We start from the raw sequence: 16,468 nt of genomic DNA, 5'->3' as shown, positions 1-16,468 counted from the left end.
GCCTGGAGTTTTCATCTCTTCTTTTCCTTCTTTTCTTCTGCTAAGGGTGGTGTCGTGTGGAGCAGCAAAAGTCCGAGAAGGGTTAAGGATATTCCTATCCACCACAACAGGGCATGAGTCTCTCCAAAGAGCAACTTGCCAAGAAAAGCCTGAAAAAGACAAGACAAGAAGATTTCCACTCAAACAACTGCCACCCTGGACTCCTTCGGAAGGAAGAGCAGCAGATAGACATAGAAATAATAACAACAAACTTGGCCCACTGGCTGGATGTTCCCCATCCCTGGGGTCTGGGAAGCTGAATACGGTGGTACCTTGGTTCACAAACTTAATCCGTTCCGGAAGTCTGTTCCAAAACCAAGGCACGCTTTCCCGTAGAAAGTAATGCAAAATGGATCAATCCGTTCCAGACTTTTAAAAATAACCCTTAAAACAGCAATTTAACATGAATTTTACTATGAGACCATTGATCCATAAAACGAAATCAATAAACAATGTACTGCAGGTCACACAATCAATCAATCAATCAATCAATCAATCAGCAGCTGAACTGGGTTCCACACAGTCACAAAAAGAACCAGAAAAAAAGCAAAATAAATGCCAAAAACAGACAGACCTCAGAGTAACACTCATAACAGAAGCGTGGCACTCAAATCGGAAGCGTAACACGTTTGGCTTCTGAAAAATGTTCGCAAACTGGAACACTTACTTCAGGTTTGCAGTGTCTGGGTTCCAAGTTGTTTGGAAGCAAGGTGTTTGAGAACCAAGGTATCACTGTACGTTGAAATCGGAGAAAAAGAGGCGCTTTAATCCCAAAATTTTACGTTGCATTTACGTTTGGACGTTTTGTTTTCCTTCTTAGGAACAAATAGCTTCTTCTTAAAGAATCCCTCTGCTAGAGTGCCTTGCTCATCTCACACACCTCGCAAGCACCTATTAAAGGGGTTCCAGAAAGCGAGTTCTTGAACCAAGGACTTTACAAGAAGACACTATTAAATTTGGACTGAATTATCAGAGGTTCGGTTAAAAGCAACTCTGAAAGGTGGCACTGAGCGAAGTTGCCAACCTGGATTCATGTAAGTGCTCAGAGGCATTTTTTTAAAAGTAAGGAACACCAATAAAAATACAATTTCCTCCTCCAGCAGCAACGCCTCACTATATTGTGCTGGTTATTAGCAGCATTGGGGTTCAATTCCTAAATTTCTTTGCCTCTTTCTTCTAGCCTGATCTATGTTACAAAAGTAGAGAAGGGAGTAAAGTACCCAAGAACAGAAAAGGTGTATAGGAATTTCCTGCCAATTTCTCAACTCAAAAAATGGTCTTCCAAAAGTATCATGCAAATGTACTTTTATACCGGTAATTCAAGAAAATCTTTAATAAAAACCAATAATAATTATTATTTTTAATGCAGTCACAGGTGTAATAAACAAAAATCTGCCCTTATTCCCTTATGAGGGACAAGAGAGCCCTTATAGTCCTTACATAGGTTCCCTATTGGTAGGAGAAAATAACAGAGGCCAACCAGAGAATATTGAGAAGCAAAGCAGCTCGTCAGCCTGATCTTTATTGAACTGGGTGCTCCCCTCACATGCAGGAGAGGAGGAGGGCGCAGAACAAGGGTGTGCCTGCCCTTATATAGACATTTTAAATAGCCTTCCCTGGAGCTCAAGACCACCCCTCCATACTTCATACATACATCACAGAAGGGGTGTAACCCAAGACTACCCCCCACAAACATCATACCTACATCACAGAAAAGGTGGTCTACAACAGAAATTTGAATGTTGTTGTTTTTCCTGTCTGTCAGGTTATCTGATAATGCCTTATCTGATTGCCTTTCCTGGTAGCCTGGCCATTCTTGAGATGGCGATTACCCAATTCCTGAGACAATGGAAGGTTCCCTCACCCTCTCCCTCCTTGCAGAGAAACCATTTGGTCAGTTTGGGAGTCAAAATGGTTTCAGGGCAGTCTTCCTGTTCTGCACCAGACATGTGGTCCAAATACCCATGTACGTCCCTGGCTGGCACATTTATGAACATATATATATATAAAAAGGTAAAGGGACCCCTGACCATTAGGTCTAGTTGTAGACAACTCTGGGGTTGCGGCACTCATCTCACTCCATAGGCCGAGGGAGCCGGCGTTTGTCCGCAAACAGCTTCCGAGTCATGTGGCCAGCATGACTAAGTCGCTTCTGGCGAACCAGAGCTGCGCAGGGAAACACCTTTTACCTTCCCGCCGGAGCGGTACCTATTTATCTACTTGCACTTGACATGCTTTCGAACTGCTAGGTTGGCAGCAGCAGGGACCAAGGAACGGGAGCTCACCCCATTGCGGGGATTCAAACCGCCGAACTTCTGATCGGCAAGTCCTAGGCTCTGTGGTTTAACCCACAGCGTCCCATATATAACCCTAAATTTTTTATTTCACAGGACATGATTTGACCGATCATGGTGGCTGCCCCTAAGGCGTCACTTGTACTTACGGAAGAGATGAAGTTAGACGCTGTTGAGGTCAAAGTTGCTGTAGCCGAGGAGGAGGAGTATCTTAAGGCTTTGGCAAAGAAAGTCCACATGACTGCGTTGCATGCAAGCACAAGGCCACCACATCCAATGCGAAGCATCATGGGCAACTGTGGAACAATTGGGGAGGGACATTTTAATCGCACTGCATTTCCCACCCATTTCATGAGATGCAAGATGTGAGGGAATTGCATTGTTAAAACAGGGAGCTCTGCGGAGGCAGAAAACATGTTCTGGATCTGCTGTGCCAATGGCGACAGAGCAATTTCCATTCTTCCTTTTCAATCAATCAAACCGTTATTACGGTCATAGACCAGCATGAGTAGGGTGGGGTACAGTCATTTTGGAAAGCTAAAAAGTATTAAAACAGAAGGTATATAAAAAACACTAAAATAATCTAAAAGAAGGTTTAGGAGCATTAAACAGATGTGGAAGAGCATAAAAGTTTAGTGTATAAAAGACTATAGGTATCACTTTACAGCGCACTCTGATATGAGTGTGCATTAAATCTAGTTTGTGGCACAGGTCAATTCTTCGTTTTGTATGAAGTTCTTCAGGAGAAGAATGAATGAATGAATCTTTATTTGCATCAGCCATCAGCTATAGCAATAAAACAACAATACGATATACAAAGAACAGAAATAAAAAGTCAATTATATAAAATACATTTTAGGGTTTTGAACCAATAATCAAATAGTGGACCTTATTCTGATTGCCCCAGCTAAAAATCTTGCAACCTTTGCTGTCACCTGCTCCTCTTGATCTGCCAGGAGAAAGGACACTGTGGCGGTGGTTAGGCGACCCGGAATGGACAATAAAAGAGGGATGATAATCTCATCCCTCAAGTCTTTATATAGAGAACAAGAGAAATGAATGAATGAATGAAGGAGAATTGCAGAAGAGGCCAAGAAAATAGTAGTAGCTGGGCGAACATGGAACATGGAAATTTAAGGGACATCATCAATAAGGGACAGCAGCGGGTCACGGTGCTAGGATAAGGGAGTTTCCCGCCAAATTAGGGACGGTTGACAGCTATGAGTCTATCCTTCTGGAAGAACAAACTCACAGCTGTGCGTGATGGCATAAATTTCAGACGGTACAAACAGACACTGGTAAACTTTATTCAGGTGGTTATGATGCATCTGACGGAGCCTTGTTTTTAACTGCTCATTTGGTCGCCGCTGGCGACCAGGAATTCCCTCCAGGTAAGTGACTGAGCTGGCCAAGCAGGGACAAAGTGCTCTGCCTTTCTAGCTCCATCAGCTTCTGTCCTGTGGGGGAAATGGCTTCACTTCTTCTGCAACAGCTACGGAAACGGGCTTGCTTGGCCAGAGGGGAAAATCAGCTGCTTTTTATGCATAAGTATAAAGAAAGCAAAATGGGTCAGTAGAAACAAGACCACTCTGGTCCCAGTTTAGATCTTTGTTGGTGTATTATATATAATTACCTATGTGCCCCATATTTAGTGAGCTAAAGCCAAGTTCTGATCTAGAGTCACTCTGGTTTAGAAGCCGCTGATATAAACTCAGAGCGGAATACTAAAAGATTATGGATGAGCCTGTCAAGAGTTTTAAATGTGAGGAGACATCACCTAATTCAAGCATTCTTGAGCAGGATCTTTCTTCCACAGTTCAGGAAACAGCTTAGACAAATCGGAAAAAACTGACTAAGCATTTCTGAACTAAATTTAACATTCCAAGGAACCCTTCTTCAAACAAACTCTGATTGGCAAGTTCCGAAGTATTTACTCTGAGCGAAGTCCGATTGCGCTTGGCAAATAATCTTTCCTATTAGCAAACAGCTTTTGCAACTTCAGGTGAGATTTGCATGCTTATTGCCCTGTTGCGGGGGACAGAGATATCCATACACATGCCATACGCACACATAGCAAACTGATTTAAACAGAACCACACACGTAGAGGCAAAGCTGTTTACACATTCACGCAAGCCCGAGGAAGCACTGGACACATGTCAAGAGCACTTTCCAGGCAATGCAACTCTTTGTCAACTCTTTACTGACAAAGATAACACAGTCGCTTCTACAGCTCTGGATTCCTACACACACCAATCTAGCGACTAGGCAGCTGTTCCCAGATCTGCACTCTGTGGACCAATTGCAGCAACAGGGAACCACTCTCCCTCCACCAGTTTATGTACCTTCCCCTGTTGGGTTGCATGCAGGCAGCCAGAGACTGCGCCTGTGTGGCAACGTCCTCTGCTCATCCCTTTTCAGCCCCCTTCTGGTTCTAGGAAACTCTGATGTGCTCACTGTCAGCATCCTGCCAGTTCATGACTACACAGCATCTTAGGCTGGCCCGAGGCAAAGGAGGACAGGGCTCTGGACCTTTAATGGGTGTGAGGAAGAGTGGTAGCTTGTCATGCAATTCCCACTTCCACAGGTGCAGGATCCCTACTCTGGCCACCGTAATATAAATGCAAACACACAGGGGAATACGATTGTATATCCATCTTCATGGATGGTCTAAAAGATCATTTCCCCTTCTTGAATGGTAATGCAAAGGCAGCCCTGTTTAGGGAACTTTTTAATGTTGGATGTTTTATCACTTATTATTATTAATTATTATTATTTATTATTATTATTATTATTATTATTATTATTATTATTATTATGATGTTGCGAGCCACCCAGAGTGGCTGGGAAAACCCAGTCAGATGGCTGGGATATAAAATAAATAAATACTACTACTACTAATAATAATTTATTTATAGCCCACCCATCTGGCTGGGTTTCCCCAGCCACTCTGGCTGGCTCCCAACAAAATATTAAACAGTATAAAACTTCAAACATTAAAAACTTCCCTAAACAGGGCTGCCTTCAGATGTCTTCTAAAAGTCAATAAATTATTATGATTTATCATTATTATGGACTTGTAGCTTGACCCAAACCCTGCTTCAGGCATTTCCCACTGCATCTTTGGGTCCCAAGTGTGTCTGTCAAGGATGAAACTCCACGGGCAAATGACCCTGAAAATCTATGTGAATATGTACAGGGACATGCGGTTTCTGTTGTTAATGCAAATCCTGCCTTTGTGGGTCTGCCCTACGCAGCAGGAGGCTTACATAAGGTGGACCTGACAGAACACCAGAAGGAAAAGAAATGGGTGCGGGTGGGAGAATTAAGCATGGAATGGGCACAAATAAATGGTCCTTTGAATAAACAGAGAAGAGAAAGGCGTTGCTTCACCGTGGGGATTAACTGGCCTCTGCCACACCTTTGGGTGCCTTCAGTTACCCGGTGGCCACCCAGGCAGGCCTTTGTGTTGTACCTTAAAGATGAATGGGGAAGCAATCCATTTCCCACTGTGTGCCAAGAAAGGAGGGGAAAAGCATCTTCCAGGAGGATCTAAGGACAAACTACCTTATTTTTCGCCCTATAGGACACACTGTCCCATAAGGCGCACCTAGTTTTTTTTGGGGGGAAATAAAGGGTAAAAAATTATTCCCCCCCCCAGGTGCGGGGCTGGGGCGGGGGAGGCCCGAGCTTCCCCCGACCCCAGCCCCCAAACAGACAGCTCTCTGCAAGCCGTGGGAGCGCTCCCGCTGCTTGCGGAGAGGTCCGCGAAGCCTGGAGAGCGAGAGGGGTCGGTGTGCACCGACCCCTCTGGCTCTCCAGGCTTCACCGAAAGCCTGCATTCGCCCCATAGGACGCACACACATTTCCCCTTCATTTTTGGAGGGGAAAAAGTGCGTCCTATAGGGCGAAAAATACGGTACATGTTACACAGGAGATCTGTGGCTGGGTCTCCCAATGGGCGCATTCCTAAGGAAATGCAGGCTACAAAATTGTAATCCTGGGGAATTTCACCCTCTCCCACGTACAGTGGAACCTCGGGTTGCAAACGTGATCCGTGAGGGAGGCACGTTCGCAACCTGCCGCGTCTGTGCACGCACGGCTCACAATCTGGTGCTTCTGCGCATGCACAAAGCGTGATTTAGTGCTTCTGCGCATGCGCTGAAACCCAGAAGTAACCCATTCCGGTACTTCCGGGTTTGGCACAGTGCGCAACCCGAAATCGCATAATCTGAAGCGTCTGTAACTCGAGGAACCACTGTATTGATTTTCTGATTTGCCCTCCTCCACACTTACTGTTTGCCCCATGCTTTTAGTTATGATTTTTTTAAGAACAGCATTTATACCCTCTGAGAAGCTAAAGACAGAGTGTTGCTTCCTGCTCCTCCAACTACAGGGCAAACATACTGAAGAGGAGGGCAATTCTGTGCCGGAAGGAAAGAATGAAGAAGTTGGTGGCCCACGGTGGCTGCATTTCAACTAGTTATTTTTTAAAGAGAAGATCAGGAGATCCACCCAGCTTTACTTTGATCCTGACATTTACCTTTGCAGGTAAGCTGCACTGTGGGAGCTGGAGTCCCGTGAAAAGCTCAGGGCAATGCAGCCCGAACTGTAGCTCCTCCAGCACCACAACCATCAGGAAGCTGGCTGGCTGGCTGGGGAGAAGCCACAGAATGGGGGCCTCACAATCCTCAGGTTTCTTATGGCATATGCAAAAAAAAGGAGATACCATTTCCTACAAGCTGCAGCACTTCTGCACTCTGTGTTTGGACGCCCTTAGCAGAAGGTCCGTATAGTAAAAGCTATGGTTTTCCCAGTAGTGATGTATGGAAGTGAGAGCTGGACCATCAAGAAGGCTGATCGCCGAAGAATTGATGCTTTTGAATTCTGGTGCTGGAGGAGACTCTTGAGAGTCCCATGGACTGCAAGAAGAACAAACCGATCCATTCTTAAGGAAATCAGCCCTGAGTGCTCACTGGAAGGACAGATCCTGAAGCTGAGGCTCCAATACTATGGCCACCTCGTGAGAAGAGAAGACTCCCAGGAAAAGACCCTGATGTTGGGGAAGACTGAGGGTACAAGGAGAAGGGGAGGGCGGAGGATGAGATGGTTGGACGGTGTTCTCGAAGCTACCAGAATGAGTTTGACCAAACTGCGGGAGGCAGTGGAAGACAGAAGTGCCTGGCATGCTCTGGTCCAGGGGGTCACAAAGAGCTGGACACGACTAAACAACAACAAAGCAGAAGACACTACGGTTCTTATTTCTGAAAGCTGGAGTTGACTTGACCAGTGGCAGACTTTGGTAATATGGTGCTCTGAGCAAAGACCTTCGCCACTCCCCCTAGATATTTCTTATTTTCACAATAGTTCCTTTTGGTCACAGTTCCTTTTTTAATAGATCTTCTCTATATTATTATTATTATTATTATTATTATTATTATTATTATTATTATTATGCACCCTATCAGAAAGGTGCCCTATGCGGGGGAACCACCCACAGTTCCCTAAAATCGGGGCTGACTTTACAGCAAGGTTCCCCATCTCTGATCTAAGTTGCAATCCCACAAGAACCTCAATATTACGATTCTTCACCATATTTCAGTTGGAGAGCGAGAACTCGAGAGCCACCTCATGGCAAAAGTGAGATTCGCACATGAGATTTCCCAACGCACAGCTCAAGTCTCTGAAGCTCCAATGTGATGCTTTTGTTTCACTGAAAAGCCATGACTCCCCTCTGCCTCCCGGCCGGAAATTTAATTCCCAAGACACCCCAAACCCCAGACAAGACTGGCAATTCTGGCGCGCGCAAAGCAACGAGTTTATAAAGACGTCTCCAAAACTTTGCACAAACAGGGAACATCGGGGCGCTTGCCGTGTTTCTTTTAAATCTCTGCTTTCCCCTATGTAAAACCGTGTGTGTGTGTGTGTGTGTGTACGCGCGCGATTCGTGGCCAGGAAACGGATCAGACCCAGAGACACTAAAAGCACAGCGTAGGATGAGACGCACGGATGAAAACTGATGCGCTTTCGGAGGGTCGCTTGGAGAGGCTTCCCAGCTGCTTTTGCGCGCGTCGCTACATCCATCCATTAATTTTTTTCGTCCCTTCCGGGACAAAAGGGCCACAAATCCCTCCCCAGCTGCCCAAACGTAGCGCTGCTGCGCCCGATCCTGCCCTCGGGAGGGAGCCGAGGCCGCGTCTTACCCAGGAGCAGGCACTAGAGGCCGCCTCCTCGCCTCCGACGACCGCGGCGCAGGCTCCCCGCAGGTAATCCGCCCCCAGGGCCAGCTTTGCGGAGCAGGCGGCCAGCGCCCCCAACAGACCGGCCCCGGCGGCGAAGGCAGCCCCCCAACCGGCTGGCATGGCGACTCCGACGCGCCAAACACACGTGCGCAAGGGGACGCCCACCACGTGGCTCCCAAACACGCTCTTCCGGGTAGGCTCAGCTCACGTGGCAGCCCTGCTCCGCCCTCTTTTAAAAAGTGGCTGCGATCGTAGTTTTATCGTATTTAGATTGATTGATTTAGATCGTATTTAGTTTTATTATATTTCTGTACCACTTTATTTTTAAGGGGGAAAAATCCCTTTAAAAAATGCCCAATATGCGCAGAGGGAAGAAGAAGGTGGAAGAAATATATATATACTGAGGAGAAACAAGGGGGAGGGCAGAGAACACACGCACCAAAAATAATAATGGAAAAGGAGCCCAGGTAGAAAACTCCACCCCCTAAGCAGGAACAGTACTAGCTACCAACTAGTAGTAAGGAAGTTGAAAAGAGGGGGGAATTCATTATTTTAGAAACAAGTTATAAGAGCGGATAGCTATGCAAGTGGCTTAAAAAGAACAGAGGGATGAGAAGAGGATTGAAAAAGAGCCATGAAGCAGCTACATCAGGAAGATTTGGACATGTGTATAAGAATTTTAAGGTCAAAGGGGGAAACCTCCCCATTGTCTCTTTCCTCACAAATTCTGTCTTAAGGGCACGTTCAAGATATGAACAGGGTGTGATCCTGTGACTTACATTCAGGAATTAAGTAGTTATAATGACAAAAGGGGATGCTGGTGGCGCTGTGGGTTAAACCACAGAGCCTAAGGCTTGGTCGGCGGTTCGAATCCCCATGAAGGGGTGAGCGCCTGTTGCTCGGTCCCAGCTCCTGCCAACCTAGCAGTTCGAAAGCACATCAAAGTGCAAGCAGATAAATAGGTACCGCTCTGGCGGGAAGGTAAACGGTGTTTCCGTGAGCTGCTCTGGTTCGCCAGAAGCGGCTTAGTCATGCTGGCCACATGACCCGGAAGCTGTATGCCGGCTCCCTCGGCCAATAAAGCGAGATGAGCACCGCAACCCCAGTCGTCCGCGACTGGACTTAACGGTCAGGGGTCCCTTTACCTTTAATAACAAAAGAGTGGCCAAAACCCAGATAATGCAATCAGGTAACTTGCCAGACAGGAGATAAACAATGCACTCAGATTTCTGTTGTTCATCACCTTTTCTGTGATGTAGGTATGACGTTTCTGGCGGTGGTCTTGGACTCCAGGGCAAGCAATTTAAAATGTATATATAAGGGCTTGTGAGCCTGTGCTCGAGGTCTCCCCCACCCCCCCTTGTGTGGGGAATACCATGTTACAACAGCTTTAATAAAGATCAGGCTTACTAGCTGCCTTGCTTCTCAATATTCTCTGGTTGGCCTCTGTTATTTTCTCCTACCGATAGAGAACTTAAATAGAGGACTCTATATGGGCTCTTGAGTACCCCATAAGGGAAAAAGAGGTTTTTTTCCTTATAACATGTATGCAACAGGAGCGGAAAACCTAATCATTTTTAAAAATGTTTAATTAATTTGGATTTATTTGTTAAAATTTGGAAAACTAGTAAAAATTAAATACAAAAAGAAAAGAAAAGAAAAAGAAACAAGTTATTATCCAGGTCAATTTCTGCAGAGCCAACTTAATTTCACAACATATTTTCGTTTATTGCCTCTGGTGCCCGTGCACCAGTTTTAAATTCTAACGTTCCCAGTCTTCTGTAATAGGCATCCATGAATTGTATTCCGTCTGATTAATAATGTTTGTTGTGATCTTCCAGGATGAGTTGGGTACAGTTGACACACACAACCACTGCTAGTTAGATGGCAATGCTGGCAATTACGTTTAATATTGGTCTTGGACCGTTTACAGGAATGTTTTTATATTATAGGGTGTTTGGCTAAAAATGACCATTAATTACAAATAAAAAAGCAGTTCACACTGCCTATAGTATCAAATATAAACTTAGTTTTGTTTTACTGAAGAAAGAAAAACCTACTAGTAGAAAAATTAACAATTAAACAATTCATCTAATTTCCCTCACATTCAGTATATACACATTCTGAAAGAAGTGCTAAAGGGATTCATCTAGGAAAGGTAAGGAACTTAAAAATTCATACGAATACAGTACATCAATAAGGAGTCATGGTGATAATCCCAGCACCTACAACACGAGACTGAATTAGCACCATGGCTTGGTAAGAAAGGAGAATTTCACTGAGGCAGAAGATCTACCTGCAGCAAGAAGGCTTTACTCAGAATTTGTAACATAATTCGCAGCAACCCTGATTGAGACGTTTCGCTAGGAAGGATGAAGCCCAGTCGCATGTCTTTGTGAACAGAATTAAAATTCTTGGTGCTGTTTCAGGATGGATCTTGATCAAATTCACTCTTTCTTTTCAAAAAAGCGTTTTCAACACGAAGCACTTGAACAGTCTGCAAAAGAGAGAACAACATTCAACGAGAATTGCAAGGCATGCTTACTGTGGCGATTACACAGGGTCCCCGGACGTTTGATGGTCTATTGATCCCTGTGCCACCACTGTGATGGCCTCTTCGCTGCCACCAACCCGTTTCTCACGGGTACACACGGAGTCCAGACAGTTGTTAACATTAACAAAGAAGGACACTGACAAACTGGAACATGTCCAGAGGAGGGCAACCAAAATGGTCAAAGGCCTGGAAACGATGCCTTATGAGGAACGGCTAAGGGAGCTGGGCATGTTTAGCCTGGAGAAGAGGAGGTTAAGGGGTGATATGATAGCCATGTTCAAATATATAAAAGGATGTCACATAGAGGAGGGAAGCGGACACGGAGCAATGGATCCAAACTACAAGAAAGAAGATTCCACCTAAACATTAGGAAGAACTTCCTGACAGTAAGAGCTGTTTGACAGTGGAATTTGCTGCCAAGGAGTGTGGTGGAGTCTCCTTCTTTGGAGGTCTTTAAGCAGAGGCTTGACAACCATATGTCAGGAGTGCTCTGAGGGTGTTTCCTGCTTGGCAGGGGGTTGGACTCGATGGCCCTTGTGGTCTCTTCCAACTCTATGATTCTATGAAATAATCAAGTTTATTTTTATAAGCATGAACACGTTTAAGGTTTCAGTTAATTTTTCTTGGCAGTTTCTTAATCTTAGTTTCCTTACTGACCCAATGTTCCTAACAACTTCACACTGATTATCCCAACTATCTATCGGACTCCACCTAACAGTTCCTCTCACCACACAACTCGACCAACCCACAGACTTGTATCCTCCCTCTTCCTTCTCCAACTCCTCACTCTCAACTGACTTTTACACAACACCCACTCTAATTCCTCCTATCAGTTTCCACTGGCCAATCACATCACACTCATTTTAACCCTTATGACCCACCTAGGAGGCAAACGCCACACTTACATATTTAGAAACTTGGATCTGTGAACCAAGCTACTTGAGTCTGGGCTCAAGAAACTAGAAGGAAGATCTCCTATCTAAAAGTATGAACCCCAGAGAATGTTGAATGGAAAGGCCGAAAGTTAGATCTATTAAGTGTACAAAAGTATTTTCTTCATCAAGTATTTGTTCCAGCTCCCATCGGAAGCTAAATTGATTCTCATCTCATTTTACCTCCATCAGTTTAGCATTATCTTTCTTCAGCTTCACAAGGTACTGGATCTTCTGATTTAAATTCTGGTGACCAACCAACTTCCCGTTCTCTTCGGCAAGATACTCAATCTGCTTCCTTAGTGAGGACATCTCCTGTATTTCAAGAGAAGCACCAGAGCAATAGTGAATGGAGCTTAAATGGCAAAGAATTCAACCCAGGGGTCAGCAAACTTTTTCAGCTGGGGCTGGTCCACTGTCCATCAGAGCTTGTGGGGGGCTGGACTATATTTTGGAGGGGAAAAAATGAACAAATTACTATGTCCCACAAATAACCCAGAGATGCATTTTAATAAAAGCACACATTCTACTCATGTAAAAACACGCTGATTCCTGGACTGTCCCCAGGCCGGATTTAGAAGGCGATTAGGCCAGATCCGGCCCCCAGACCTTAATTTGCCTACCCATGAGCTATATCTTTAATGTTTTCTTGAAAGCAAGGATAGCTATATTGTGGTCCTTCTCCAGATTTTGCTGGACTGCAAATCTCATCATCCCCTGACCATTTGACCACGATTCCAGGGGTCATGGTCTTAGACAACCCCCGCATTTAAGCCTACTTGAAAATCTCTCACACGTGGTACAGAATTGCTCTATTTTTGTTCAACCTCACAACCCAGCTCACAGCAAACAAACCTTTTCAATTTTTGCCCTCTCTTCGTAGGTTTCCTCCAGTTTTGATCTCATTTCTTCTTTCTCGGTGAAGGCCTTAAACTCCAAAGCTCTTGTCCGTTCCACCTCTTGAAGCATTCCCTGAAAGGCAGCCTCCTTGCTTCTAAGCTCCCTCCTGGCTTCTTCTAACCTGCCAAAAGTGATTGTACACAGAGACATTGTGAATCTGACTGCCACTCTTAAGAAGTTTATTCACCACTATTTATTCTGCAGCAGGAGTTTCCAACTCCCCCCCCCCCAAATGCAGAATTTTACACTTTTAAAATATAGTGGAAATTTATCACTAGCTAGAACTTAATTGCCTGATCTTCCAGTATTTGCTACTTGGAAGTAAACCTTAGATGTTTTACTTCATATCCTGAACTCTCACCCTCGTTTGGGTCATGGGAGTGCGGGGAGGAAAGCACAACTCTTTTAGTTGAGAATAATTTGGTGAACTGACACATTATTAGCTCAGTTGGTTAGAGTGTGGTAACGCCAAGGTTGCAGGTTCAATCCCTGCATTTTCCTGCATTGCGGGGGGGGGGGGGTTGGACTAGATGATCCTCAGGTTCCCTTCCCACTGTACAAGCCTATGATTCTAATCCCTTCATCTGCCCTCATGATCACCAATGTAATTCTACCACATCACACTGTAGCTTCACAGACCAAGGATGAGTTTTACCACACATTTGTTCACACAATAGATAAAAGTAAAAGGGTGGATTTTCTCCTCTTTCAAAGTAATATCACGGAAGCATGTAGATTCTCAGTTATTCTGAATCACTTCTCTGCTCTTTAGGGAGAAGATCTGTGTGATCACAGGAACATTTCCGACAGGGCTGGAGAATCAATGGCTAAGGGGGTCAAATTGGACCACTGACTTGTTTCATTCAGCTTCAGATACCCCTGAAAGTGTGGATCAGGTGTTACGTCAGCTGACCTGATCTGTACCTTCAAAGCTCCCTTCAGGTGAGGAGGAATGCCTTTGAAAAGCCGTTAGCACTTTCAAAGCTTTCTGCAGGTGCTGTTTGTGTGTGGACCCCAACTGATTTTTGTGTGTGTGTGAGGGAGTCATGGGGCCCTGATAGGAAAAAAATATATATAAAGGTTTCCCACCCCAGGTTTAAGATGTTGCTTAAAAAAAAAACAAACCCAAAACCCTCTTGTGAGAGCTTTGAACGATACTCAATTTCACTGGGTCTGCTCCAAGATTAATGCTGGGTTATCACCCTTAATGTATGTATAAATAATGCACTGCTTTTTTACAGTCATTTTATTGCTGTCATAAGTTGTACGGAACATTTTTGGAAAACAAATTATAAATAATAAAAAAAAAACCAAGAGGAAATACAGCTTATGATTTATTTAGGCCAAACTGGCGTTATAGTTTTAGCATTTTTCCTTCCTGCTCAAAGAAGCAAGATAAAATCTCAATTCGTATGACAAAAGGTGTAGCAGAATTATCATTACCAATCGCGGAATAAGGAAACAATCCAGCCAAAACTATGGGTTATTTTACACACCGCTGATCCCTGTGAGTGATTGTGTTCTTAAAATTAGGACAGCAAAAAATCCAGTGTCGTTATTTCACTGGTCACCCCAGGCGCATTAGAAACTTTCACTTTGATTGGAACTTGCACCGGAGACAGAAAAAAGTCAGTACCTTCGATAGGGTTTTGCGCTGTGTCCTAAATCAGACAATGATGCTTAGTTGCATACTTAGTAGCAACTTTCACTGAGATTACAATCCTGTTCTATCCTAGTTTCAGGCAAGTCCCACTGAGCTCAGGGAGACTTATTTCTGAATAAACATGTGTAGAATTGGATTGCATGTCCCCCATATTCTGCTGGGAGAAGAAACCACATAGGTTTTATAAACCTAATGCAAGTATAACAATATTTAAACTTTGGAGAACGCCAAGGTGCTTAGGTCAATAGGCAGGTGATCTGTAGAAGCACATTATTTGTACCTCTGTATGGCTTTCATTAAACATTGATTAAAAACCATTACAACACACATTGATTTAAGTTTTAATTAGAAGCTTCCTTTGCTGTTGATGTTGACAATGCTAGAAAGAGGAAAGGGGTAGAACAGCATGTTCCATGTCCAAGAAAAATGTTTGAAATCAGAATCGGGCCCTCAAATAGAGAAGACTGCACCGACAGAAAATAATGCAGGCATCTTGATAATTGCCTGTCGCAATGATCTACTATTGCATTACTTTACAGCTATGTTATTTTCACTTCAACTTTTCTTAACAATGGTACTCCAATTATTCTACCTGCCCCTCCATCTCAAAACAAATGCCATAAATTCCTTTGTTTGCCAGAAATAATTTCCGGAAGTAGCTAACAGCTCCTGGATTTTTTTGTCAGTTTCTCATATCAGTTATGAAACTGATTTGAGATTTCTTATGCATAAAACCCTAATAATTGCAACTGACCAATAAGTATACTGTTTTTGCCACGTAGGCTATCATTTATAGTGTTGTAATCCAGGGAATTTTCAACATAAGCATTAAGGTATGAATTATAACAATGTCTGCTAACTGCCAGAAAGACTTGCCTCCATCATTTATTGTGAGAACCTTTGAAAGCTGCTTTGAGAGCTATAATGCAGGATATAAACATTATAAATCAATAAGTTTAAAATGCATTTCCTTCCTTGTAATCTGGTTCTACAGTACTCAGGTTTAACTTGCACATAATCTTTGGTTCCAAACCAGCTTCATATGATTTAAATTTGTAAAAAGTACTTAATTAGAAAGCAGTCTTGTGGCAAATATGCAAGTTTTCTGCTGCCATCTGCTGGCTAAAAGCAAGGAAGAAATTGATGTTTCAGAAAGCCAAGTCACTCCATTTGGAACCCTTGTTTTCTTAATCTTAAAAGTGAATATTTCGTGCTATGCATACTTAGCTTAGCTGTGTAAGTGAATGGTTAATATCTGTGCAAATGGTTAATGTTTTTAATCAATTCAGAAACTGTCAGCTTACTCTGATGTAACTTTCAGTGTTTCTTCCAGCGCTTTACTCTGAAAAAAAGGAAAAGAAATAAAATAGAACTGTACTTAACTGCAGTATTTAGAAGTTATAGCAGCAATGATACATTATTCAGCAACAGTCAAGTAATCTGAAATTGGCAATGACCAATGTATGCAAGTCTATGCACAAAATACATGTGACTTTTAAAATGGCCCTAAATGAGCCCAGAAAGGGCAAAAGGGGCACGAGAACAGTGGTTAGCAATCCCACAATCCTTTGCAAATGCAATCCCAGGAGCCCTTGCACCAACCGTTGAGGCCTGTGGAGAGCAAGGAGGTTTAGAGGGAGCAATTGTGGAGGAGTTTGGCTTCTGGTAAGTGCTGCTGGTTTTTTAAAGGGTTTCTCAAGGGTTTCCAGAGGTTTAGATGGCGTTCACAGGCTTTTTCCAATGGTGTTTCAAATGTACAGTGGTACCTCAGGTTACATACACTTCAGGTTACAGACTCTGCTAACCCAGAAATAGTACTTCGGGTTAAGAACTTTGCTTCAGGATG

General features: G+C 43.8%; 2 protein-coding genes across 2 annotated transcripts in view; both read right to left on the bottom strand.

The window, feature by feature from the left end:
- Window positions 1–11: 11 nt before the first annotated feature.
- TMEM42 (transmembrane protein 42) lies at window positions 12–8,735 on the bottom strand (the record flags this gene model as incomplete). Its single annotated transcript, XM_081883091.1, has 3 exons — window positions 8,535–8,735; window positions 2,483–2,629; window positions 12–149 (listed from the first exon to the last, which is right to left on the bottom strand). Exons 1-3 carry the CDS (start codon window positions 8,691–8,693, stop codon window positions 12–14), a joined length of 444 nt encoding a protein of 147 aa, XP_081739217.1. The 5' UTR covers window positions 8,694–8,735.
- Window positions 8,736–10,280: 1,545 nt separating this feature from the next.
- KIF15 (kinesin family member 15) overlaps window positions 10,281–16,468 on the bottom strand; it is a 47,780-nt gene continuing 41,592 nt past the window's right edge. The window contains exons 32-35 of the mRNA XM_081882911.1: window positions 15,927–15,964; window positions 12,915–13,080; window positions 12,243–12,374; window positions 10,281–11,070 (exon numbers count right to left, since the gene is read on the bottom strand). Of these exons, the coding sequence (XP_081739037.1) occupies window positions 10,999–11,070; window positions 12,243–12,374; window positions 12,915–13,080; window positions 15,927–15,964 (408 nt within the window). The 3' untranslated portion in view covers window positions 10,281–10,998. The remainder of the gene's footprint in view (window positions 11,071–12,242; window positions 12,375–12,914; window positions 13,081–15,926; window positions 15,965–16,468) is intronic.

The sequence above is a fragment of the Podarcis melisellensis genome (assembly GCF_964234715.1).
Source record: "Podarcis melisellensis genome assembly, chromosome: 12".
Lineage (NCBI taxonomy): Eukaryota > Metazoa > Chordata > Lepidosauria > Squamata > Lacertidae > Podarcis > Podarcis melisellensis.
The sequence above is the reverse complement of the archived record's forward strand: the minus strand, read 5'-3'. Positions and strand labels throughout refer to the sequence as shown.